Source organism: Phyllopteryx taeniolatus, chromosome 6, assembly GCF_024500385.1.
Source record: "Phyllopteryx taeniolatus isolate TA_2022b chromosome 6, UOR_Ptae_1.2, whole genome shotgun sequence".
Lineage (NCBI taxonomy): Eukaryota > Metazoa > Chordata > Actinopteri > Syngnathiformes > Syngnathidae > Phyllopteryx > Phyllopteryx taeniolatus.
Genome location: NC_084507.1, coordinates 23487936 through 23515699, shown reverse-complemented (window position 1 = coordinate 23515699; position 27764 = coordinate 23487936). Strand labels below are relative to the sequence as shown.

Below are 27764 nucleotides of genomic sequence, written 5' to 3'. Positions count from 1 at the left end.
ATATTTTGGCGGCGGTGTGTCTGTGCGTCCACTCCCGCCCGCCCCTCCTGGCGCACTGTGCGCGGGGAGCCCGACGCTGCGAGCTCAGCCTGCCTCCAGGTTGCGGTCCTGGGACACTCGAAGCCTGACTCCCACTCCCACTCCCACTCCCACTCCCACTCCCACTTCCACTCCCACTTCCACTCCCACTTCCACTTCCACTTCCACGCGCGAGCCGAAGAAGCTGCACAATGTGGAGGAGGATGAGGAAGAGGAAGACCGAAGCATTGATCTCCACCGGAACAAGCAGCGTGAGGAGGAGGAGGAGGAGGAGGACGATGAGCTTTGGAATTGGCACGCTTGTCAATTTTGCGGCGTGCGTCACGTTTGCGCTCCCCGGCGACGCAATGCGCGCGCAAACGGGTACGTTTTACACACTTCCTTTGAACCGATCTTCCCCTAAAATTGGGATTCTTTTCGACCCTTTCATCATGTTTGTCAACAATCGGCAGGGGAATATTTCCGGGTGGCAGAAAAGTGATTGGCCACCGCTGTCCTGAACTGAAATCTGAAAAACAAACAAACACAAAACGAATAGCCTACAGATGGTCAATTTTGAGTTTATTTATTTTAAACCATCGTCATTACAGTTTTTGTGGGAATTTTGTCCATTTGTTGTGGGGAATTTGATTGAGATTCTTTGTCCATATTGTGGGGACGTTTGTAATTTTTTTGGTAGTCATTTCTTGGTGGGATTTTGTGGGGGATTGAGTTTTCCATTTTTGGAGGGATTTTTCTTTGGGTTTTGTACAATTTTGTGGGATTTCTTTTTCATATTGTCGTGGGCAATTTTGTCTTTTTTTTAAAAATGGTAACAAATCCTAATCCATTTTTTGTTGGGATTTTGTATCCATTTTAGGGGAATTTTGCAGGGATTCTTTGTTGGGACGTTTTGGGGGGATTTTGGATACATGTGGATTTTTGGGGGATTTCATTTGTACAATTTGTTAGGGATTTCCTGGTGAATTTTCAAATTTTATATGAATATTTGTTATGATTTTATGGGAATTTTGTGAGGATTTATTGTTGGGATTTTTGTGTTGTGTTTATATTTTCTGTGGGGAATTTTGTGGGATTTAATTTCTTTCATAACGTTGGGGATTTTTTTGGACAATTGTTTATCATTTTTAGTTGAAATTTAGTGTCTATTTTATACCAATTTTGTTGTGAATTTTGACCACTGTTTGTGGGAAATGAATTAATGTGGGAATTTGTGTCCATTTTGTACAATTTTGGGGGGGGGGTATTCTTTTTTTTTTTTTTTTTTTTTTTTTGTGGGGGTGATTTTATGGGAATATCAATTTTCATTAGACGTCCTGAAAGAGAGATTCACTTTGAAAAGGTCCGAACATTCAAAAGTAAACATTACCAGATTGGAACGGCTGCAGGTGTCGCAGATGAGTTTCATCCACGTATTGATCAGCACTATTGATTGTTTTCTTTATCCAGCGTTCCCTCCCGAGTGCGCTCCAGGGGGCCACGGGCTCCTGCGGAACCCGCACCGCAGCACCGCCTTCAGCTCCAGCGGGCTTCTGCAGTCGCCCGTGCGGGATTTCGTCTGCGACCGTTCCCTGGCACCCGGCTGGTACCAGTTCCAGATTTTGGACAAACCGGCCAGCATGCCTACCCGGTGTGTGGAGGTAACGTCGCATCTATCGAACTGCAGAGAAGTGGAAATAACTTTGATTGCCCTCTGAAAACAAATCTCTTGAGTAAACATCTTGACTCACGTCAGTAGGACGAGGAGCATCGTTACATCAGGGAAAATCATCTGGGCAGACGGTTGTGTGCAGATGCAATTCACAGTGATAAGTCAAAGTCACACTTTCATAGGAAAATTGTTATCTTCTGTAAATATTTGTACAAGAACGTTTTTTTTTTTTTTTTTGTCATTTCCAAGAAATGTTCGGAAATTTTGAGAGAAATGTTTTAAACATTTACAAGATCATTCTTTTTAACTTTATGAGAAAAAAAAATATTTTATGAAAAAAATCAGTAATTTTTCAATTGTCATCATTTGCAGGTGACATTTTACAAAAAGAAAAGATTTTTCAGAGATAAATTCTATAACTTGCAAAGACAAAAATGTCGGCATTCTTGATGAACTGTTCTTGTTTTTTAATATAAAAATATCATAATGGTTATGTTATACAGTATGATTACAAGGCAAATGTGAAGAAAAATGCTTTTTAGAGAATTAAAATTAAATATCATATCAAAAAGATTTAGAAGTTTACACTTCAAGAAAATTGTTTTGTAAAATATGACTTTTCAGGGTTTTTTTTCAATAGAAAAATATAGAAATCGAAAATTTTTGTCATTTTGAAGAAAATATGTAGCAAATTTACCAGAAAAAGTCACAATTTTAGGATTACAAGGAAAAAGTAAAAAAAAAAAAAAAAAAGTTAACTTTTCAGAGAATTAAGATAAAATATGAGAAAAAAAAGGAAAAGCTGCTAATATTAGTTCTACTATATGGAAAAAGGTAAATGCCAATAGAATACAATGGAAATATGATTTCAATGTTTCCACTTAATTGGACTCCATAAATCATCTTATTGACACAAGCTATATAATTGAACTAACTACCAGTCCATAGTTTTCTACTGGTTCCTGCCTAATAGATGCCAAAACGTAATGTTTTCAACTCCCATGTAACATTTTGACAAACACGGTTGCTTCGGCAGTCGTCATCGTGCGTCTGCACATTTTCTCCAAGGGAAGCTCGTATGTATCTCATTTCGTGCCGTGTGGAGCTGGAAGGGATCCATGCCAGGTGTCAGCTTCCCGACAACCTCCCAGGACTTCCGTGCTCTCTCCTGGGTGGTGGATAAACACTGGAAGGTGGAGAGCTGCGTATACGTTTAGTAGGTGTCTGACCCTCTGGGGTTGACATATTCCCCTTTGGTGTTATATGGCATCGCCTCAAACTTTGCTGCCTGGCTCCGCCCACACGCATTAACGGAAATAACATTTTGCCGTTCAGCGTCATCCATCTGTTTAGTATCCTGTTCTTGGTTCAACTTTGGTAACGAAAATGGAGTTTGTCTTCGGAGTGTACCTCGAAAAGGCCAAAATGATCCTGCAATGGGCCCTTCCAAAACCAAAATCAGACTTATTTGTTGGTCGACTCATGACAGACATGCCTACCAAACTTCATGTTACAAACTGAAACGGGCTAAATGTTGTTTAACAAGGAATGCTGTAAAAAAATACAAAATATTATGATTTTAAGACAGAATTTGCTTCATGTTTATTAAAAGATTTTTATATTTTTACAATCAAAAATGTGTATTTTAAAGATTATTTTTTTTTTTTACATATATAAGGGGTAGATATTATTTTAACAAAACCAAAAAAAATGCTTGCCTACTAAAAATTTGGGATTTCTACGTCAAACAGGCTTTTGGGGACGAACAATTTTTGGAGTCGAGTGTACTTGAATGAACCAATGCGGGTCCTGGTGTCAGGTCAACCGCTGCGGGACCCAGGCTCCGGTGTGGCTGTCTCTGGGAGAAGGCGAGTCCCTGCCAGGTCCTCTGGAGGTCCGGCGCCTGACCGCCTGCGCCGCCTGGCGGTCATTCCCGAGCAGCAGCAAGGAATGCTGTCTGTTCCGCATCCCGGTGTCCGTGCGCAACTGCGGAGACTTCTACGTTTACTTGCTGCGGCCCACTCAGGGATGCATGGGCTACTGTGCACAAGGTATACAGTAGTAGGAGGCGAAAGTAGCACAACACTTTTTAATATTATGAGACAAAGTCACAATTTTGACAAGTACAAGGTCGATAATGTCAAAAGTTTTACCAATAGAGAGCAATCCTCTGTTAAAATGTCACACTATTCAGAATTGGAGTTAATAATTCTAATTGGATTTGATCAATTTAAAGGTAGCGTTAGCGAGTTGGCTGCCTGGATGAATAGTTACTTCGTATCAACCAAACCAACTGAAATGCCACTATTTGAGAAATTCCAAATGTTCTTGTTTGTCTTATGACAGAAATGGCAGACGCGTCATCTACGACGTCGCTTACCTGCAACCACGGTGAGGTCCACGTGGACGGAATGTGTCCAAGTGAGGACCTTTTGCTTTTTTTCCTTTCCCCATCCGAACGCAGCTACTGCATTCGGAATTATACATTTCTTCCCTACTTCTTATAGAAGTACTCCTATAGTGACAGGCCAACTATAATTTAGACACCTGCGAAAATCACCGAGATAGAGCGACAATAAAAGAGAAAAAAAAAGAAAAACAAATATTGGTTGGATATTTAGGTGGAGGGTGGTTCATTAGTTAGATGGTTGTTAATTACTTGGTTATTTCGGTAGTTAGTTGATTAGATGGTTTGGTTAGTTAGTTAGTTAGTTAGTATGTGTTACCATAGAGAACAATGTGCCATCATTTGGCGCAAATGCACTTTCTTTCTTTCTTCTTCTTCTTCTTCAGTGAGATCAGTCAAGGAGCCCGCCGCTCCATCCGTGCCCGTGATCGCCCCCGGGTGGACGGCCAGTGGCGTGTATCTGAAGTGCAGCTTCTCCACCGACTCCACTGACAAATCCGGCGGCTCCCTGGGCCACGTGGTGGCCTGGTCCCGAGCCTCCCCTCAGGGCGACCAGGAGGAGCTCAAGCGTGAGACCACCATCCAGACGTGGACCCTCATTGAGCTGGATGGCTTCAACCTCCGCCTGGGAGACAAGGTCAGGCCTCACTCGCTCTGCTACAGAAGTCTTTTTTTGAATGAATATTTTTCTTTCAGATATACTGCTCCGTCTACAGTTTCTTCTTGGACTCTCCGGACATCCGCGGTGCTTCAGTGGAAAGTCAGGAGTTCTTTGCTGGGATTCGGGTACATTCCACTCTCTCTATTTCATTGACATTATACTTTTGAGGGCAGGATTTAGCAGCTATTCGGCACTTTTACTGATGTTCTGACCCTCCAGTGATAAACTAGTCAAGAAAAAAAACAAAAAACGTTTTTAATGCATGTTTTTATTCATGTTCTGTATTCATGTCCATTCATTTACGTTGTCCATCCATCCATCCATTTCGTGAACCAGTTATCCTCACTTGGGTCGCGGTCATTTACATTGTACATTATAAAATGCATTTTCACTCTCTTTATTTTAGCCTAAGTAACAGAAGAAACGTAACATTTTTAAATAGTATAACAATAGATACAATTTATGTTTTTATGTATATTCATTTATTTCTAAAACAGAAAATATAGTTAAGTTTCATTTTGTTTTTTTAAATTAGTGTTTCATATTTACACATTGTACTGTATATTTTCCATCCATCCATTTTGTGAGCCGCTTCTCCTCACGCGGGTCGCGGGCGTGCCGGAGCCTATCCCAGCTGTCATCGGGCGGGAGGCGGGGTACGCCCTGAACCGGTTGCCAGCCAATCGCAGGGCACATAGGAACAAACAACCATTCGCACTCACAGTCACGCCTACGGGCAATTTCGAGTCTCCAATTAACGTGCATGTTTTTGGGATGTGGGAGGAAAGCGGAGTGCCCGGAGAAAAGCCACGCAGGCACGGGGAGAACACGCAAACTCCACACAGGCGGGGCCGGGGATTGAACCCGGGTCCTCAGAACTGTGAGGCTGACGCTCTAACCAGTCGCTCACCGTGCCGCCACTGTATATTTTGTCATTTAAAAAAATATTTTGTTGAATAACAAATATATTATTTGAAACAATTTGGATTGCATTATTATTAGTCAAAATAATGAATCGTATATAATTTCTTTATAAAACAATGAGAAAAATCCAAAATAAAAACATTTGACATAAAATGTACGTTTTTATGGATTCATTTGTATTGATTTAGTTTAAAAATGATATTATTCATGATTTCATTTTTTAAAACATTTATTTTATTAATATAATTACATCATCGTTAGCATAATTGCAGAATCATGAATATATATTTATGAAACAATGAGGAAAAATAATATAGAAATAACAAATTTACACAAGATAAAAATATATATAGTTTCTCTATTTTAGGATTTATTTCCATGTATGTATTGTCTATGTCAATAATTTCTGTGTATTCATTGAATTTGAAAATGTTATTTATTTGATATACTCTATTTCTCAGATTGACTCTCTAAATGTAAATGCATTGTTTTTTGCGCTAAGAGTAGCTGAGACCAGAGGTGAGCGTCCTTTCCGAGGACGGGAAGCTGTACGAGCTGACGGTCGAGAGCACCGTCCCTGTCCCGTGTCTGGATGAGTCGTCGTCGTCGTCGTCGTCGTCGTCGTCACAGTCAGGGCGATGCACCCTCTCCTTGACGTTCGGCACCGACAGCCAAGGTGAACACACAAACACTTTGGAGCAAGCACAAGTACCATTATTTCACACGTTATTCAAACATTTCACACTGCTTACATGTAGCTGTATATGTATGTATATTGTTGTATATATTGTTTGTATATTTACTGTATTGTCTGCACCATACATATTGAAATAATGGAGAGAGAAATATCGCAAAATAAAATCATATTCATGAAAATAATATAATGACATCAAATAATCAAAATATAGTAATGTATATTTTGTTTTCCTAGTTAAAACATCTGCGATTGGCTGGCAACCAGTTCAGGGTGACGTATAAATGTGCCCTTTTATAAATGGTTAAAAAAAACATTTTATATTTTCAATATATCCCATATAAAGTGTATAGTAATTTAGTTCTTAAATTTTAACTTTTTAATTAATTAGTCTATCATACTTGCTCTGATTGATCACAACATCATCGTGTATTTTTTAAAATATTTTGATATTCTTTATTTACAACCCCAATTCCAATGAAGTTGGGACGTTGTGTTAAACATAAATAAAAACTGTATACAATGATTTGCAAATCATGTTCAACCTATATTTAACTGAATACACTACAAAAACAAGATATTTCATGTTCAAACTGATAGACTTTATTGGTCTTAGCAAATAATCATGAACTTAGAATTGTATGGCTGCAACACGTTCCCAAAAAGCTGGGACAGGGTCTTGTTTACCACTGTGTTAAATCACATGTTCTTTTAACAACGTTCAATTAACGTTTGGGAACTGAGGACACTCATTGTTGAAGCTTTGTAGGTGGAATTCTTTCCCATTCTTACTTGATGTACAGCTTCAGCGGTTCAACAGTCCGGGGTCTCCGTTGTCGTATTTTACGCTTCATAATGGGCCACACGTTTTCAATGGGAGACAGGCCTGGACTGCAGGCACGCCACTCTCGTACCCGCACTCTTTTACTACGAAGCCACGCTGTTGTAACACGTGTAGAATGTGGTTTGGCATCGTCTTACTGAAATAAGCAGGGGCGTCCATGAAAAAGACATTGCTTGGATGGCAGCATATGTTTCTCCAAAACCTGTATGTACCTTTCAGCATTAATGGTGCCTTCACAGATGTGTAAGTTACACATGTCATTGGCACTAACACAGCCCCATACCATCACAGATGCTGGCTTTTGAACTTTGCGTCCATAAGAGTCTGGATGGTTCTTTTCCTCCTTGGCCCGGAGGACACGACGTCCACAATTTCCAAAAACAATTTGAAATGTGGACTCGTCGGACCGCAGAACACTTTTCCACTTTGCATCAGTCCATCTTCGATGAGCTCGGGCCCAGAGAAGCCGGCGGCGTTTCTGGGTGTTGTTGATAAATGGCTTTTGCTTTGCATAGTAGAGTTTCAAGTTGCATTTATGGATGTAGCGCCAAACTGTATTTACTGAAATTGGTTTTCTGAAGTGTTCCTGATCCCATGTGGTGATATCCTTTACACAGTGATGTCGGTTTTTGATGCAGTGTCGCCTGAGGGATCGAAGGTCACGGGCATTCAATGTTGGTTTTCGGCCTTGCCGGTTACATGATGTGGTTTCTCCAGATTCTCTGAACCTTTTGATGATATTATGGACTGTAGGTGATGAAATCCCTAAATTCCTTGCAATTGTACATTGAGGAACATTGTCCTTAAACTGTTCGACTATTTTCTCATGCACTTCTTCACAAAGAGGTGAACCTCGCCCCATCTTTGCTTGTGAATGAACGAGCAATTCAGGGAAGCTCCTTTTATACCCAATTATGGCACCCGCCAGTTCCCAATTAGCCTGTTCACCTGTGGGATGTTCCAAACAGGTTTTAGGTGGGCTCAGTATTGCATCTCTGCTTTTTGCAGATGATGTGGTTCTGTTGGCTTCATCAAGCCGTGATCTCCAACTCTCACTGGAGCGGTTCGCAGCCGAGTGTGAAGCGGCTGGGATGAGAATCAGCACCTCTAAATCTGAGACCGTGGTCCTTAGTCGGAAAAGGGTGGAGTGCCCTCTCCGGGTCGGGGATGAGATCCTGCCCCAAGTGGAGAGGAGTTCAAGTATCTTGGGGTCTTGTTCACAAGTGAGGGAAGAACGGAACGGGAAATCGACAGGCGGATCGGTGCAGCGTCTGCAGTGATGCGGACTTTGTATCGGTCCGTTGTGGTGAAGAAGGAGGTAAGCCGAAAGGCAAAGCTCTCTATTCACCGGTCGATCTACGTTCCTACCCTCGTCTGTTGTCATGCGCTGTGGGTTGTGACCGAAAGAACAAGATTCCGGATACAAGCGGCCGAAATGAGTTCCCCCCCCCCAGGGTGTCTGGGCTCTCCCTTAGCGATAAGGTGAGAAGCCCGGTCATCCGGGAGGAGCTCAGAGTCGAGCCACTGCTCCTCCGCATTGAGAGGAGCCAGATGAGGTGGGTCGGGCATCTGATTAGGATGCCTTCTGGACGCCTCCCCGGTGAGGTGTTCCGGGAATGTCCCATTGGGAGGAGACCCCGGGGACGACCCAGGACACGCTAGAGGGACTACGTCTCCCGGCAGGCCTGGGAACGCCTCGGGATCCCCCAGAAGAGCTGGATGAAGTGGCTGGGGAAAGGGAAGTCTGGGCTCCCCTGCTAAAGCCACTGCTCCCGGGACCCGATCTCGGGTAAGCAGAAGAAAATGGATGGCTGTATGGATATATATACCCTAAATAAGAAAATGATGAGGAACAATGATGCAATAAACATCTTATTTGTATCTTATATTATATATTGTACACTATCTAATAATTACATTTATTTAATTGTCTTAGTTTATTTAGGTTTTTTTTCAATAATCATTGATGATATAATACAATATCCTACGTGTTTATTTTTGTTAAAGTGCTCTTTCATGGTTACATGTACCGTATCATCCAAGTAAGTCCAGTAAATGCTTCATGTCTGGGATTTTGAATTGCACGAGAACGTGTACGTGTGAGCGTTGCAGACAAAGCGGTACTGGGCTCTGACGTGTCCCTGTCCTCGTGCTCTGCGGACTTGCCCGGGGCGCCGTGCCAGGATGGTGTCTGCGGCCGGGCCGTGGTCCTTTTCACCGCCATCGCCGACTTTGTCAGAGACGGCGATCGGACCACTAACATCTCCGTCCGGCCCCTTGTCACCAGCAATTTTGTGTGGAACGGTTACGCCCCGGAACCTGTTCAGGTAAATCGAATCAAGGTCCATATACAGTACATCATTCATTGTTCTTGCCTCCGCCATAATTACATAATTGCCCGTGCATTTGATTTTAATAAAAAAATGGTGGCAAACTGTCATGGGCGCATAAAATGACACGGAGGAGCGGATCTGGGCCTTGACAAGTTTGACAAGTGTGATATAAATGACAGAGTGGTGCTGAATTGATGGATTCTTTCTTTTGTAGCTCAAAGTGCAGGACGTGCCTTCAGCCTACTGTTACTCCTTCACCGACCCTCACGTCGTCACATTTGATGGCAGGTACTTCACGCTTCTTTTCGTCCACATTTGCTATGCTATCAACAATACTCAATATACATGAATTGGCCATTTTTCCCCTTGGGTTATAGTCAGTAAACAATCAGGGAATTTATCTTTTTTAAGCCCTACGTGCTAATACTAAAATGTGAACCTTGTTCAACTGCATCAACAATGTTTTATTGAACATTTTCAGCATTCAGAAGTGTCGTATATTTCAAAAATGTTCAACCAAACCATGGAATTTCGTCACGCAAAAGTCCACTAGCTTCATACTAACATGCAATGCGAAACGCCATGGACGGGCTAATGGAAATTACCATGAATGTTACGGTAATTGTAAGCCTTCGAACTGCTGGTGCTTTAAAAAAATGTATGTAGAGGAACGGTTCCAGGACTCAAATTGTTTGCTTGATGTGCTTTCTAGATGGGAAAATCAGTCTTATCCTGTAGCAAAGCTCAAGAAACTCCAAGGCACTCTCTTTGAAAAAAATTAAAAAGCCTTTATTTTGTTCTGGATTGATCGTGTTAAATCTTGGGGGGGGAAAAGTGTTTAGGTTTAAAATGTATCTTTTGCTATGCCAGTCCTGGAATATTTCTGACACACCTCATATAGCGGGGGCACAAACCATTGATGTTTCAAGCCCCGTTTTGGGGGTGCTCAAGGAAAGAAAAAAAGAAAAGAGCGCCCCTAAAATTTAGAGATTTGTTTTTCCTTACTGTATGTCCACTTTAAACAATCTATAAAAATGTATAACCATACAGACTAGTACTTGGTTGACACATAATATTTTTTCTTCCACCCGATCCCACCTCTCGCTTAAACCAGGATATGTGGAACATTTCTTAACTTCTCAATATCCATCCATCCATTTTGTGAGCCGCTTCTCCTCACTCGGGTCGCGGGCTTGCCGGAGCCTATGCCAGCTGTCATCGGGCAGGAGGCGGGGTACGCCCTCAACCGGTTGCCAGCCAATCGCTGGGCACATACGAACGAACAACCATCCGTACTCACATTCACACCTACGGGCAATTTCGAGTCTCCAATGAATGCATGTTTTTGGGATGTGGGAGGAAAGCGGAGTGCCCGGAGAAAAGCCACGCAGGCACGGGGAGAACATGCAAACTCCACACAGGCGGGGCCGGGGATTGAACCCCGGTCCTCAGAACTGTGAGGCAGACGCTCTAACCGGTCGTCCACCGTGCCGTGCCGCCCACTCAATATGAACACTCTATTATCATTTTCCTCATTTTGCTGCATTTTATCATAGCTCACTGATTTAGTTGTTGGTGTGAGTTGGCCAATGTTTATTTTCTAGCTAGGAAACTTTTCGAGTGGTCAGAGACGGCGCCACTGTCCTCTGTGTGAATTGGAACTATTGAAGCTAGTTGTTGTGACATGTGCACGTGTTGATATTCAAGTCAAGGTGCTACTGACAAGCTAACTGATGCCCATTAGCGTTATATCTCCTATTAGGACACAAAGAGAGAGGGAAGAGCAAAGAGGGGATTTTAATCCAAAGTATTCACAAAAGGCAATTTTTGTTAATGTGTTTTACATGTTGTGCATTGCATTTCATATGAAATAAGTCTAGAAATAAGTCCAAGGTCCATTTTTGTTATTTTTAATACTCATTATAGGGGGCTGGTTTACTCCAGAAAAAAAAGCATACTGTTAATGTGTGTGAGGGTGCGCTGCCATATCTTGTCCCCAGGAATTAGTATAATTACAGCATGTTTGTTTTATAAATTCCTCTTTTCCTTTGGCTCAATATTTAAACAACCTTTTATCAGATGTGATGGTTTAGTTACAGAATTTCACAACATTTCACATAAATCTGGGAATGAAATTGCATTCAAATGTACGAAACGGTGAACTTTATCTTGCCTGGCCGGGAGCTCAGCACCCCTAAACCTTTGATCCTGGAATCACCCCTGGTGCTAATGATGAACTGCGATACCAGATGACCACTTCTGGGAAATGGAGTTATGTCCCCCCCCCTCTACAGGCATTACGACAACTACCAGGTGGGCACGTTCGTGCTGTACAGGAGTGCTCGCTGGCCCTTTGAGGTCCACGTGCGCCAGTGGGAGTGCGGGGGCGGCGGGGCGGCCCCCGCCTCGTGCGCGTGCGGCGTGGCGGCCCAGGACGGCGACAACGTGGTCGCCTTGGACATGTGCAACGGCGACATGGGCCAAACCAAACCTCGCCTCTCCGTGCAAGAGCGAGACCTCAGTAAGAGCGGGGTGCGCGTCCACGAGGCCTACCAGGGGCGCAAAGTCACCGTGAGTGCCGGCACACTTTACTCTTACGCAGATATATATATATTTTTTTTGCTCCTTTGAAATCGTTAACAAGTTTCTGCTGTAATCATAGCTGACCTTCTCCTCCGGAGCTTTGGTACGCGCCGACGTGGCCGACTGGGGTCTGAGTCTGACGCTGAGGGCCCCCGGTTCAGACAGGGGCCGGACCGAGGGCCTGTGCGGCACCTACGACGGACAGCCCGACAACGACCTCCAGTTCTCGATGAGAACAAGCGTGGAAGATCTGCAGGCTTTTATCTCTCATTGGAGGTCAGTCTGATTATGGAAGCACTCGTTTCCACCAAGCGGTATGGTTCGGTTTGCCACGCATTTCCATTGTGAAGGGTCCAAACTGCCCGTCTTTTAGCATAGGCACCTCTCGCCATCTCGCAAGCATGAAACTTGCTGTGGAAACCTAAGCCTGATGAGGATTTGCCTGATCCAAGCAATGCAGTTCGGTTAACTTTGGTATGGTCCACTGAAAACTTTAAAAAATGTAAGTAATCTGTCACATTTTATATTTTAGCTTTGATTAAATGAAAATGATTTCTTTAGTGTATCCTGAAAATCTGACCTGAAAGTTTTTATTTAATCTAAACCATATTTGAATGTTGGAACAAACATTACTAGTGTTAGCCAAAATGTTAGCTTAGTTTAAAAGCACAGCAGTGAGGTTCAGTGCTCATCCGCATTCACACACTCATACAAGCTTCACACAAGGCAAAAGCTTTTGTCTTTGTTATTTAACAAAGTTTCATGGCATCTTTCTGCTTTATCGAAGAGAACTAAAAACGTTTAAGCAGTAGCTCCTCCCGCCCCCAGTAGGCTACCGTCTACTTGGCGTGCACTCTCCGGACAATAATACGTCCAGTCAAGGACATATATCCATCCATCCATCCATGCATCCATTTTCTGAGCCGCCGCTTCTCCTCACGCGGGTCGCGGGCGTGCTGGAGCCTATCCCAGCTGTCATCGGGCAGGAGGCGGGGTACGCCCTGAACTGGTCGCCAGCCAATCGCAGGGCACATATAGACAAACACTCACATTCACACCTATGGGCAATTTCGAGTCTCCAATGAATGCATGTTTTTGGGATGTGGGAGGAAAAGCGGAGTGCCCGGAGAAAAGCCACGCAGGCACGGGGAGAACATGCAAACTCCACACAGGCGGCGCCGGGGATTGAACCCGGGTCCTCAGAACTGTGAGGCTGACGCTCTAATCAAGGACATATACATGTTTCAAAACATAAATGACTTTAAACTCACTGTAACATTACCAATATCCAAAGTTCATTATTTTTTCTTATCAATGTCAACATCGCGCCTTCCGTCCGCAATGCATTCGCAAGTCACATTCAATTAAATTAAATCCTTTGAAAATGAAATATTTCAGTTTGGTGCCAAATTGCTAAGGAAAAATTTCAGCAGCTTGAATTAAAAAATAAATCAATCAATTCAAAAAAACTTAAACTTGTGATAGCTTTGGTATATATTTTTTTGTTGTATATGCATTTTATTTCCATTGTCCCAAACTGTCTTATGTAAGTGGAAGCGTTGATTAGGATTTACCTGATCTGGACCACCAGGTACTATGGTTTGGTTCTAGTTATTTCAACATTTTATGGCGTTTTTATTGTAAAGGGTCCCACAGCGTCCAACCTTTTACACACACAACTTTCCCCATCTCGGCAACACAAATCATTGAAGGGAAACGAAAACCTGACCAGTATTTACGTGACCCAAACTACCAAGCATTTCGGTTCGACCCATTATGGTCCCTTTCCATTGTAAAGGGTCTCTTACAACGGTGGAAATGCAAGCCTGGTCATGGGTTACCTGATCCAAACCATACCATGAAAAACTGTCTCCGTGATGCTGAATGGTTTGGTTCAGTTCAGTACAGAATTGAATACCCTTCATTTCCTCTAAATGGTACGCTTGGTTTAGTTCAGGTTCCCTAAATGTCCAACGCAGCTGTTGCCATTTCGCCTGCGCATTCATCTGAACCATACCAGAACTTGATTGCAACGCTTAGTTTTCCATCTTCTTCCTTCCTGCTAGGCTTCGTCCAGGAAGCAGCCTGTTCGATACAGTACGACCGAAATCCTCAGTTCCCGCAAATTCTGTGACTGTCCATCATCGCCCCAGAGCGGAACGCTGCCCGAAAGCTCCCAGGACGCCGTCGTCTGTTCTCGCCACGGTAACGTGCGCCTCCCCACCGTCATCCCGTCTCTGGACGTCACGGCGGAGTACATCGGCTCGGTGAAGTTGCTCGCCGGGGAAGAAGGAGCAGTGCTGCGTCCCGGGCATCCTACTAGGGGTCCCCCATCTGAGCAGCAGAGCAGGCACAGGCACCACTTCATCCCCGCCGCCCCGCACCAAAGCCTCAGCCAGTCCGACCTGGAGAGTTTCGCCTACTTCTTCCCCGAAGACCACAAACCTGACACCGGCTTAGACCTAAATCTTACATGGCCGACGCCCTCCGGGTTGACGGAGCGTGAGGCGCGGGCCGAGTGTCGGGTCGCCGTCGCCAACTCCGGCCTGGCCCAGAGTTGCGGGGGGCTCTTGGGGACTGACGTGGTGGGCGGCGCGGTGGAAATGTGTGTCGGCGATCTGCGCCTGAAGGACGAGCGATCGTGGCTGGACGCCGCCCTGCCCCTGCTGGAGAACGAGTGCGAGAGACGGCTGGTGGAGGAAGGGCAGCGGGGGCCGCCCCACCGGAACCACCTGGACGCTGTGGCTGTACTCAAGTGTCCCAATCTGTGCAATGGAAATGGGCAGTGCTTGGAGTGGGGATGTGTCTGCTTCCCCGGCTTTGGATCTCACGACTGCAGTGTCTTGTCTGGTGAGGCAATACATAAAGAAGTGGAAGTTCTCGCATAGGCTGAACAATAGCCCTAATTGTGTCACAATGGTAACTGGTCGAGTACCCCAAAACAGTATTAGTACCAGTACGAAAGAAAAAAAAGTACATTCATAGAAAATAAAATAGAATTTGGTAAAAACAAGGTCATGTAAAGTCAAAAGTATAGTAAAAGTATCCATCCATTTTCTGATCCGCTTCTCCTCACACGGGTCGCGGGCGTGCCGGAGCCTATCCCAGCTGTCATCGGGCAGGAGGCGGGGTACGCCCTCAACCGGTTGCCAGCCGATCGCAGGGCACATAGGAACAAACAAACAACCATTTGCACTCACATTCACACCTACGGGCAATTTAGAGTTGTCAATTAACCGGAGTGCCCGGAGAAAAGCCACGCAGGCACGGGGAGAACATGCAAACTCCACACAGGCGGCGCCGGGGATTGAACCCGGGTCCTCAGAACTGTGAGGCTGACGCTCTAACCAGTCGTCCAACGTGCCGCCATAGTAAAAGTAAAGTAAAATAAAATATACAAAAGTAAAATAATATACAGCAAATTAAACAGAAAAATGAGGTAGTGTAAAAGGAAATACCGTAAGCTAACAAAGTAAAATAAACCATTGTAGAATAAAGTAAGCAATGTAAAATAAGAAATGAAATAAAAATTTTTAAAAAAGTAATGTCAAATAAAATATAAGCATTTTTTTCTATTAACAGAATTAAATATAACGTAAAATTATTGAAATTAAAGACAAGTTAAAAAAAAACCTCTGTATAGTCAAAAAGACTAAAAATACAGTAAATAAAATAATGTACTTTAAAATGAATTAAACTCCAATTCAGTCAAATAAAATAGTGAAATAAAAATAAGGTAAAGTGAAGTTAAATATAGTAAATAAAAGGAGTAAAATGAAATAAAGTAAGATAAAGTAAAATTCAATATTGAAAAAAATGAAAGTAAAAAATATAAAGCCAAGTAAAATAAAAAAGCTAATGTAAAATAAAGTACAATAAAATAAAAATGAAATGTAGAAAACAATTATGTGAAGTTAAAACAAGTAAAGCGACATTGGACAATATAATACAGTAAAAATAAAAACAAAAACCTTGTATAAAAAAACTAAAATACAAAATAAAGTCAAATACAACAAAATGAGGTAACATAATGTAAAATAAAATACAATAGTACAATTCAATTCAAATAAAGTCAAATAATACAAAATAAGTTCAATTAACTCCAATATAAATAAATACATCAACATATCAGAATTTGAATGTACGTAGCCCCTAAGTAATAAGCTAAACTATATAGTTGATGTCGTCAATGAAATATATTGTATAGGGTGGTGTATAAAATATATGACTATGGAGCTGGGCTTGAAAAATGAATTTGCACACTAAATGAAATGCAATGTGTAAGTGACTTTTCATTGTTACTAATTCCAACAGAAAACAGGCCCCAGGGCCTGCGGTCCTTCCAGGGGGAGGAGTTGCTCTACCAGTTGCGGGCCCGGGACCCCGAAGGCTCGGCGGTGGTCTTCACGCTTCGATCGGGTCCCGAGGGCGCTTCGTCGTCCCCGTCCGGTCTCATCCGGTGGAAGGTGACGCCCGGGCACACGCCCGGCTCACACGCCTTCAACTTTAGCGTGACGGACGACTGCCACGCCGAGACCCTCGCTTCCCTACACGTACAGACGATCACCTTTGCTGTCTTTGAACCTATTTACATTAGCAACAGTCCTGTCATTTTTATTGAATGCATTTCTTTTTTGTGTCATCAAAATGAATTCATTATTTTTTCATTTATCCATCTCAGTAAATATTTTGTTCAATATTAGCAAACTTAAAAAAATACATAAAACAGTCTTGTATTTATTTGAAAGGTAATTATTTCATGAATTACAATTTCGTTATAAATAATACAGTTTGAAAACGAAAATGAAATATTTTATCACTGGAATCTTTTTTTTCTGGATGTATTTATTCATTCATGTCAGTAAATATTTGGTTGAATATTCATTAAATAAAACAATATACATTTGACATTTTATTTCTTTCTTTTTAAAAAGGGAATTATACTTTTAATTATAAAATCAAATTAAAAATGAGAACAAAGCAATTCCCTTTTTTTTGTAGTTTTGATTCATTTATCTTATCAAGTAATTGGTTAATTGAATTATTGTAAATAATAAAATAAAAAGTATTACTAAAGTAATTGTACATATACTCTACATTAACCACTTTTGAAAAAATAACCTTAAATAATTTGATTCATTTATTTTAAATAATCCAACTGAAAATTCTAAATAAATGTTGTCTATACAATTCACATTTCTATTTGTGTTTTATTTTATTACAGAATTGGGTAATTATTTCTAACAACAATAATTCAAAATAATACAATTAAATGTGAATGAATGATTATTTTATTTTTACAATAGACTATTTTACAACTTTTTGTCATTATTATTATTATCATAGCTCATCTACGAGTGACGTCGCCGATATGTCTTTATTTTTAAATGAAATATTTTGATGATTGGTTTCAGGTGTCGGTGCGTCTGTGCGAGTGCACGAACGGCGGCTCGTGCGTGAGCGACGTCAACGTGCCCGCCGACAGCGGTGAATACACGTGTGCCTGCCCGGATGGGTTCAAAGGTCAGCGGTGCGAGGTGGATGTGGACGATTGCAAGCCCAACCCCTGCAGGCTGGGACGCTGCGTGGACGGACCAAACTCCTTCACCTGCATTTGCCCGCCCGGAACGACAGGTGACTTTACGCATACCTGTCGAGATTTCAATTGAGCTTTTCAAAATAACTCAAATGTATACCTTTTTGTAGTTATGTTTTGATCATTTTTAGCTTTTTTCTTTTTAATAAATGTATGAGATCATTTCTACAAATGTTTTAAATTGTTCAAGTTTTATCTTATTTTCTAAGTCACAAAGTGTTTTTTTTAAAAATTGTAATTAAAAAATGTAAATAAATAAAATACCATGTGATTAGATAGTATAATAGTATTTGTATTTTATATTTTTTTATTGGTTCAATGTTTTGACTTTCATAAAAAATAAATGAAGTCATTATTTTTATTCTTTGAGTTTTAATTTTGGGCGACAATTTGTTCCCAATTTCTAAAGTACCTTACTGTTTTTTGGCTCCAACAAATATTTATGTATATTTTTTCATTTTATTTATCTATTTTTTATTTTATGTGTGTTTAAAAAAAAATAAATTAATATGTAATATAATAGTTATACTCTATGAATAATTATACTATTAAAATGTACTTTTTAAATTATGAATATCACGTATGTAAATTATATATATGTATATTATTGTGTAATATACATATATATATCTATAGCATGTAAATATTACATTAAGTTGTTTATTTTTTTGGGCTGTAATTTTTTCCCAGTTTCTATACTACCTTAAAGTTGTTTATTTTCTGGATTCAACAAGTGCTTTTTTAAATATCATTTATTTATTACTTTTTTTGTTTCATTAAAACCGTTTTGTATTTCTATTTCATATGTTTTAAAATTTAAAGGGACATTAAAACTTAAACAAAAACAAAAATGTTTTTTTTGTAGTTTTCCAATTGAATTCCTTTCATTTTAGTTTTGGGTCCTTGCTACAAAATGTTTTTTGGTACTGAAAATGTACAAATGATGCAGCGTGTCCTATTATGGGCTAGACTTTCCGTTTCCGTGCGGTGACGTCAGTGCACGTGCGATGTGCGGTCAGGCGGAACGTGTCGAGAGGACGTGGACGAGTGCGCCTCTGGGCCGTGCTTCCCCAGGGTGGACTGCGCTAACACGCCGGGCTCCTTCTCTTGTGGACCGTGCCCGCGGGGGTACGCCGGCGACGGCGCCATCTGCATTCGTAAGTTCACGCAAATTTCATTTGATTATTAGCATTTGTTTGGCTTTATTTATCTTTTTAAAATTGTATTTATATTATTATTGTTGATACTGTAACTTTTCTCATTATTCGTATTGTTTTTTTATTTTTATATTTTGAATTACAGTGGACACCCGCATAGTCCCCCAAATTTCTTCAACATTTGTTTCCAATTTTTATTTTTAATTTCTCTTATTTATTCTAAAAATCAGTGCAATGATAACGGAGATCAATTATCGGCCGATTTTTCGCTCTTCGCGTCGGGCCTGGTCCCTATCCGCCGCAAATAGTGGGGTTCGCTGTGATTTGTATTCTTTTTTTTTTGTACATTTTATTGCTATCATTAGTATATTAATTTCAATGATGTATGTATTGAACCATATTTCCTTTGATTGTATATCATTTTAGCCCTGAGATTAACGGTGATGCCGGCGAGAGTGGCGCCTTTTCCCCCGAGGCCCCGAGCCCCCCCGCCGTCACGCTCGCCCTGCTCCCGGCGACCGTGCCACCCTGGCGTTCAGTGCTTCCGAAGCCCCCACGTGGCAGCGGGCTACGTCTGCGGACCCTGCCCGCCTGGTCTCCATGGCAACGGGACGACTTGCGCGCCATCAAGTGAGGATACAATTTTCAAATTCTGTACCGCCTTCTTCTGTATCGTCACTCGGGTCGTGGCTATCCCAGCTAAAAAGAATACAGTGATCTAAAAAGTCTACACACCCCTGTTCAACTGCCAGGTTTTTGGGCTATAAATCATGTCAAAACATTTTCACCATTCAAAGCCTACTACAACAGCTGAACTTTATTTGGAGTTGACCGGAGACACGTCAAATGGTGGCAGGTGTGTTGTGTGATGACTTTGATGTAACATGTATACAATTCTAAGCGGTGTCCAAATTTGTACAACCACATCTCAGTCGTTTATTTTGATTTGGAAAGATTTCTTCTAAATGTAGTTGTAGAGGAAAGTTTGGAAAGGGTTTCAAGATATTTTGTCTAACGATCAGGCGATCTTGGCAGCTGAACAAATTCCCAACAGCAGACTGAATCCGGTCAGGCAAACGACCCCTAGCAGCTTCTCCTCATCGTCATCGTCCCCCGCCTCACCCAGACGGCCCCCCGACAGAAGCAGGAGACCGGGCGCCACCGTTTCCCACCCACGAGGAGCTTCTTCTTCCTCCTCGGAGAGAAGTCCGGGACGATGCCCGCACGGATACGTGGGTGATGGAGTCACGTGCAAAGGTAAAGTAGCGGGATTGTTACATGGTGGGCCAAAATACATTTTGATGTAGTTCACTAAAACGTAGAAATCTCTGTCCGGTGATTAGGAATTCTACCGTATGTTGAGAAACATTCCCTCATTCCCTATTCGACATTCCCTGTTTTGCGGGGAAATGAGCCACTTGTCACCATGCCAAAGACTAAAAATAACATTGAAAAAAATAAAACAATTCCCACAGAAATGGACCGAAACTCCCCACGAAACGAACAAGACATCCCACGCAAATGGGCAAATAATCCAAAAAAATCTAACTAAATAGTGACTCAAATTCATGATAGAAATAGACAAAAATAAAGATACAAAAGAGGATATTTTCATACAACGAACGCACCACGAGATTTTTTGGGTGTGACCATAGGTTGTCCACATCTTTTCAAGATGTATTGTGGGCTCCATTGAAGGCAATATGAAGGGGATAAGAGAATTCACACAAAACTCACTCTATAGTTGATCGAGAGGGATTCCGAACGCAGTCCCTCTTCCTGTGAGTCGAAGCCGCCCTTTTGTTGTTGGCCAGCTGTGTGCAGGTTTCAGTGCGGGAGAAATATGGAGTGCACGCAGCGCAATACGTGCGCCTGCAAGGACGACTGTCGCGTCGGTAAGAGACAGAGAAACGCGTTCTATATGGAGAAGTGCTGGACGCTCCTCTTGATTTACGTTTGAATTCCAATTCAAGTTCAATATATTTGGGAATTTCCATTTGAATTTTGTTGAAATTAAAAAAGGAGTTGTTGTATTGTATGTTTTTTTTATTTTGCCATTTTACATTTTATTTTTTGAAAGATGTTTTTCATTGTCTATGGCAGAAAAATCTTTATTCTAAATATTAATTTTAAAAATATTTGGATTTATTAATCAATTATAAGAATTTTGTTCTTTTAAAATATCAGTTTTTAATCAAATGTATGTCATTTTTTTTTTTTTACATTTATGATATTATTCATTGTATTATTTTTAATAATTAAATGAAATAGTTATTTGTGAATTAATTTTAATTGTAATTCCAATTAAAACCAGCAATTATTTTTAGTCATGCTATGAAAAAAATTATAGTCGATTTTAATTTTGAAAGTTAAAAGGTTTAAAAATTGCATTTGTTTTATTATCGATTTTTATATTTTGTTTTCATTTTAATCTGACTGTTAATAAGAATTGCTACATTAAATGTTCTGCCAACTTAGATTTTTTAAAAGTTACATTTTTCATTGAAAAACATTTTTTTTTTTAATGTAATTATTACTGAAATAATGTATTGATTTTGATTTTGATTAAATATATATGAATTTGCTATTCCTTTTTTAAAACATAGAAGAACAAATATTTAGGAGTGAATTATATGTGAAACTTTAAATTGAACTATACATATCCATATACGTACGTACGTACGTATGTATGTACATGCCACCCAAGCCGTGTGTCGGCCGGACTGCAGGAACCAGGGCAGATGCGTGCGTCCTAACGTGTGCGAATGCCCCCCGGGATACGCCGGGCCCACCTGTGAGGAAGGTAACAGCACACCCCAAAACCTCAACATTGGTCTTCGTTACTTTTCATAGACATTTCTTCACATCTTTGATTGGCTGGCATCCACTCCAGAGTGTAACCCGCTTGTCGCCCAAGGTCAGCTGGGATAGGCTCCAGCACACCCGCCGCCTGAATGATGATAATTCGTATTGAAAAGGGATGGATGGAATTCCTCACATATTGATATTTCTTCTCCCCCCCCCCCCCCCAACTGACCAGCGAGCTGCGAGCCGCCGTGCCAACATGGAGGCACGTGTCTGGCGAAGAACCTTTGCACGTGCTCCTACGGCTACGTGGGACCGAGATGTCAAATCAGTGAGATGTTATTCTTTTCTTCATTCACTTCCACTCCCGCATTTGCGGGTAAAATTACAATTGTATTCGCATGAAATGAGCTTATTGCCAAAATACAATATTTCCACTTTGACAACTTCATTCGCTCCAATATAATAAATCTAACCCAAAAAATCTTTCTCTTGCAAATTGATTTCTCACAATATTGTCCTTTTCCAAGTAGAATTATGATTTTGTTTTGATAAGATTAGGCATTTTTTTGTCTAAAAGGGCAGCTTTATTCTCATAATCTTTTTCCTCAATAATATTTCAACTTTGGGGGGGGGGGGGGGGGGGGGAGAAATTACAACTTTATTATTGTGATAATAAAATAAAAATATTTTATTTTATTCGAATTAAATTAGGACTTTTTTTGCTCATGAAATGATCACTTTACTCTCTTAATAAAATATTCTTTTTCCCTTGGAAAATGACAAATTTATCCCCCCCAATATTATTGATTTTGTTTGGTAACATGAGATTTTTACCCTCATAAAATTCAAACTTTAATTTCACAGTATTTCAACTTTAAAGTTACAACTTTATTCCCCCAATATAATGGCCTTTTTCTATAGTAAAATTTCAACTTTACTCTTGTATTATTCTGCTTTTTTCCCCGATTATATTACGTTTGGATTCCACCAGCATTGTGTCCTTTTCCAAGTACTATACAGTCAAATTCTAATAAAATGAGTACCTTTTTTCTTGTAAAATGACAGCTTTATTGTCGTAATAATGAGAATTCTATCCTTATAAATGTACACATTTTTTATTAGAATATTTCATCCGTATTAACTCAAACTTCCAACTTCATTGATCGTTCCCTCAATGTACTGTAGTGTCTTTCCCCCCCCCGAGTTCAAAAAAAAGCAAACTTTATTCTTGTGAAAGTATAGCTTTATCCCCCAATGTTGTCGCCTTTTTTTGGGGGGGGGGTGGGTAAATCACAGTTATTCTTGTAATATTCTGCCTTTTTTACTTGTAAAATAATATATAATTTGATTGAGCCAACATTGTGTCCTTTTTCCCAAATCAAGTTCTTATTACGTTAAGAGTTTTTTTTCTTGTAAAATGACAGCTTTTTCTTTTCTGATAATATTGTGGCTTTGTCCCCTCACCAAATTCTTAATTCTAAAACTATTTCAACTTTGTATCCCCTCAAAATTGTAGCTTTATGCAAAACTAAAATTGTAATATGACAAAAGTACAACTCTTGTCAAGTTAAACCTTTATTATTATAATATTGTGACATCTTTCCCTGAGTAAAATGACAAATGTATTCCTCTGCTTGTATTTCATATTTGGTGAAATTACCATTTTATCCTCCTAAAATGACAACTTCATTGCTATATTTTGACTTGTTTCCTGCTCAAAATTCTCTCTGTTTTTTGTTGTTGTTGTAAAATTGAAACTTTATTCGAATCATATTGCTGTATGCCATTTTTGGGAATAGAGGACAATTTTCTTTTTTTTGGTCTTGTAAAATGACGTGCGTGCGTGCGTGCGTGTCTGTTAGTGGTGTGTAACAGGCACTGTGAAAATGGCGGGCAGTGTGTTTCTCCCGACGTGTGCAAATGCAAACCGGGCTGGAATGGACCAACTTGCAACTCTGGTACAAAACAAGACAGCACATTAACATAATAATTGCAGTCCTAATCATAATAATATGCGATGTGTGTGTGTGTGTGTGTGTGTGTGTGTGTGTGTGCGGCGCGCAGCTGAGTGCAGTCCGGTATGTCTGAATGGAGGAAGGTGCATTAAAGCAAACGTTTGCGCTTGTCCCGCCGGATTCTACGGCTCACAGTGTCAAATTGGTATGAAACTAAATTACTTGGTCGTCAAATTTTAACGGAATATTACATTTTTTTATCTTATAATACAATTATATCTTTATTTTGTCAATATTTATTTTTTTTCTCATAAAGTTAAAACTTTATCCTCCCCCCCCCCCCAATTTATTTACTCTTATTTCGTATAAAATGTATATTTCTTTTGTGTGGGGAGGGGAAGACAACTTATTTTTTAAAAATCATTTTAATTTATTTCTATATTTTTTTTTTCTATGATATATTTCTTTATTTTCTTTATTTCTCGTAAAATAAAGCCTCATGAAATTACAACTTTATGCTAAAAACTTTTCAATCATTTTTTAACGGAAAATTACGTTAATATCCCATTTTCATGGATTCAGTCAACAAATAGAATTCTTTTCTCATGAAACGAAAACTTTTTGGGTACAATTATAACTTTGTTTTTGGATTATGATTTTTCTTTCTTGTAAATGTACAACTTTATTTGACCAATATAATGGCTTTTAGGATAAGATAATATAAGATATATCTCTTTTGATCCTCAGTAGGGAAATTCAGATGTTACAGCAGTCAAAATAAAATAAATATACAATATATGTATTGGTAAAATGTAATTCTTCTTTATTCTTACAATATTTTGACTGGGGAAAAAAAACATCTTTCCCCATTAATATGGATTTTTCTCCTGGTAAAAAACGTTCTTGTATAATTCCAACTCTCAACAGTTCTTTGTGAAGAAAAAAGATTCTTCTCTGAGAAATAATGATCCATCCTTCCATCCATTTTCCGTACCGCTTTTCCTCACTCAATTGAAATGATTATCTTTTGTCTTGTAATATTACAACTTTATTCTCCAATAATATGGCCTTTTCCTGGGTTCATTCTCACGCTCAAATTTCATATTACTGTGTGACTTTTTTTCCTTCATTAAATGACAACTTTATTCTCACAAAAATTCACAATTTGTTTGATTACTCTAGCGCTAATAATTAAATGTACAGAAAGTGTGTGTGTGTGTGTGCGTGTGGGTTAGCTGTGTGCAGCCCCCCTTGTAAGAACGGAGGACAGTGCATGAGGAACAACGTGTGTTCATGTCCTGAAGGCTACACGGGGAAACGATGTGAAAAGAGTGAGTCACACACACACACACACACACACACTAATAACGTTACCCCTAATAACGTGTGTGTGTGTGTGTCGCAGGCGTGTGCGAGCCCACATGTATGAACAAAGGCAAATGTGTGGGGGCCAACACGTGCTCGTGTTCGTCGGGATGGAAAGGAACTCGATGTGACATACGTACGTCGGCAAACCCGAACATACGACAACACTGCCACTTTTCCTCGAAGGACTTACTATGACTAACCAGTATCACTTTTACTACTATGTCCATTTCTACTAAATAGTCATGGCTACTACTACTATTAGGTACCTCAAGCACGACTACAACTATTACTAAGGACCAGTATTCGAACTACAAGCAACCCCTACCCCTACCATTGCTACTAAGACGGTTTGTTTGTGTGTTGCTGTCTCAGCCGTGTGTCTCCAAAAGTGCCAAAACGAAGGCGAGTGCGTGGGGCCCGACACATGCCGCTGTCCCACCGGCTGGGAGGGTCTGCAGTGTCGGACACGTGAGTCGCATACATCGCATACATGCCATCATTTTAGAATGCAGTCATCCCTCGTTTATCGCGGGGCTTAGGTTCCGGACCAGTAACGAAGTAACGACCTTTGGAGAAAATTCTTTATGATACAAACCTCCCCAGCTGCTTATTTATCTTGTCCACGTTCCTATTAACCTCTACCATATTCTTATAAACACTTTCTATACCCTTAAACACTTAACTTTTAACTTTTAAACATACAGTAAAGCACAGTAGAACTATACACCATGTACATTTTGTTCCTTGTAATATGTTTACATTTATTACAGCGTTAATGTTTTAGTCGAGGAAGCGTAATTTTCACCACAATGTTTTAAACAGCATACACTCAGAATCACGCAATATGGCAAATTATGTGCGATATGAATATGACAATTTTTTTTCACAATGCACTGAATATGCAATGGGTGATCCGCGACGCGACACAGTGGACCCCTGCATACTCGTGATTCGGCAACTGTGGCTTCACCAATGTGTGGATTATTATTATGTTTTTTCAAATGTGTTCTTTTTTTTTTTTTTGCTGATTGGCGGTTTATACCTTTTTAAGAATTTTCTGGGTTTAAAAAAAATCTCTATATTTTTTTCAATGCAATTTTAATGGATTTTCGCTATTTGCAGTCCGGCCTGGTCCCTATCCCCGTGAATAGCGTGGGTCCACTGTATAGCGAGGGAACAGTGTACTATAATAATACAGTCGCTGACTTTTGTTGCGCTCGTCGATTCTGTACATATAGCGGTCTGCAGACTGCGCTGCCTGAACGGGGGGCGATGCGTGCTGCCCGACTACTGCCACTGTCGCGGGGGCTACAAGGGCCTCACCTGCGCCATTCAGGTCGGTGCCACAGACTATAAAAGTGGCCGTCTACATCCATGCATCTCTATGTACCTTTGTGTTTTTTGCAGGTCTCGAAAGCATGATACAAAATGAAGTGAAAGAAGATTGTGAGTGGAGATAATGTATGAATGGCGCCGCCTAGAGGGGATTTATTATATTGTACTTGTCTATATTGTATATTGTACTTGTCTTCTTGGTCCCCAGCATGTCCACTACCCCCCCAGCATGTCCACTACCCCCCCAAAAAAATAATAACTCAAAAAAGCACTCTCTCTAGAGTGTCCTGGGTCGTCCCCGGGGCCTAACCAGTTGCCTGAGCCACCTCATCTGGCTTCTCTTGATGAGGAGGAGCAGCGGGTCGACTCTGAGCCCCTCCTGGATGACCGAGCTTCTCACCCCATCTCTAAGCGAGAGCCTGGACACCTTGCGGAGGAAACTCATTTCACCCACTTGTATCCGCGATCTTGTTCTTTCGGTCACGACCCAGCGCTCGTGACCGTAGGTGAGGGCAGGAAACGTAGATTGACCAGTAAATCGAGAGCTGCGGCTTTCGGCTCAGTTCCTTCTTCACCACAACAGATCGATACAGAGTCCGCATCACTGTGGACGCTCCACCGATCCGACTGCCGATTCCCTCGTTAACGAGACCCCGAGATACTTGACTCCTCCACTTGGGGAAGGATCAGTGGCGTGTCAACCAAGACAGCCCTATAACATCCCGAGTCTTTAGGAACTCAGTGAGGATCTTATCCACCCCTGGGGCCCTGCCACCGAGGAGCGTTTTTACCACCTCGGCGACTTCAACCCCAGCGATAGAACCTGCCTTAGAGTCTCCAGACTCTGCTTCCTCACGGGAAGGTGTGTCGGTGGAATTGACGAGGTCTTCGAAGTATTCTCCCCACCGACTCACCATGTCCCGAGCTGAGGTCAGCAGCGCCCCGTCCCCACTATACACAGTGTTGACGGTGCACTACTTCCGCCTCCTGACATGCCGGACGGTGGACCAGAATTTCCTCGAAGCCGTCCGGACGTTGTTTTCCATGGCCTCGCTGAACTCCTCCCATGCCCGGAGTTATAAATAAAGTCTGATGTACTTTTACTTTTACAGTAAACTTTGACAAGGAGTGGCATCAAACAGCTTGAAGCCTCGATTTTAAAGAATTGTTAAATATCAAAGCAAAAAAATCGGCCTATATCTTGAAAAACCTGTACATCGGGTCTGATTGCACCGCTGTCATGTATTTAGAAACAAATCTCTGAATTCACTTAGCAGGGTTTTTCATTCTGATGAGTAATACATGCTATTGTGTTTATCAGCGCGCCTGACAGTAACTCTGTGAATGTTAAACGGAAACCTTTTCCAACCAAAATATGTGACTAAATAAACTTGTTTTTTTCTTCCCCA

General features: G+C 41.0%; 1 protein-coding gene across 1 annotated transcript; it reads left to right on the top strand.

Annotated features, from left to right (window-relative positions):
* On the top strand, window positions 1-27764 carry vwde (von Willebrand factor D and EGF domains). Its single transcript, XM_061777821.1, is given in 28 exon segments — window positions 1-402; window positions 1489-1679; window positions 3510-3741; window positions 4037-4111; window positions 4484-4734; window positions 4794-4883; window positions 6190-6358; window positions 9333-9547; window positions 9768-9841; window positions 11848-12124; window positions 12216-12412; window positions 14203-14258; window positions 14261-14986; window positions 16451-16689; window positions 17551-17770; window positions 18752-18889; window positions 19316-19519; window positions 19925-20146; window positions 20704-20784; window positions 21597-21692; window positions 21930-22025; window positions 23560-23655; window positions 23762-23857; window positions 24888-24983; window positions 25058-25153; window positions 25393-25488; window positions 26259-26356; window positions 26428-27764. Coding segments are annotated over 28 exon segments (4614 nt in total). The 5' UTR covers window positions 1-230; the 3' UTR covers window positions 26443-27764.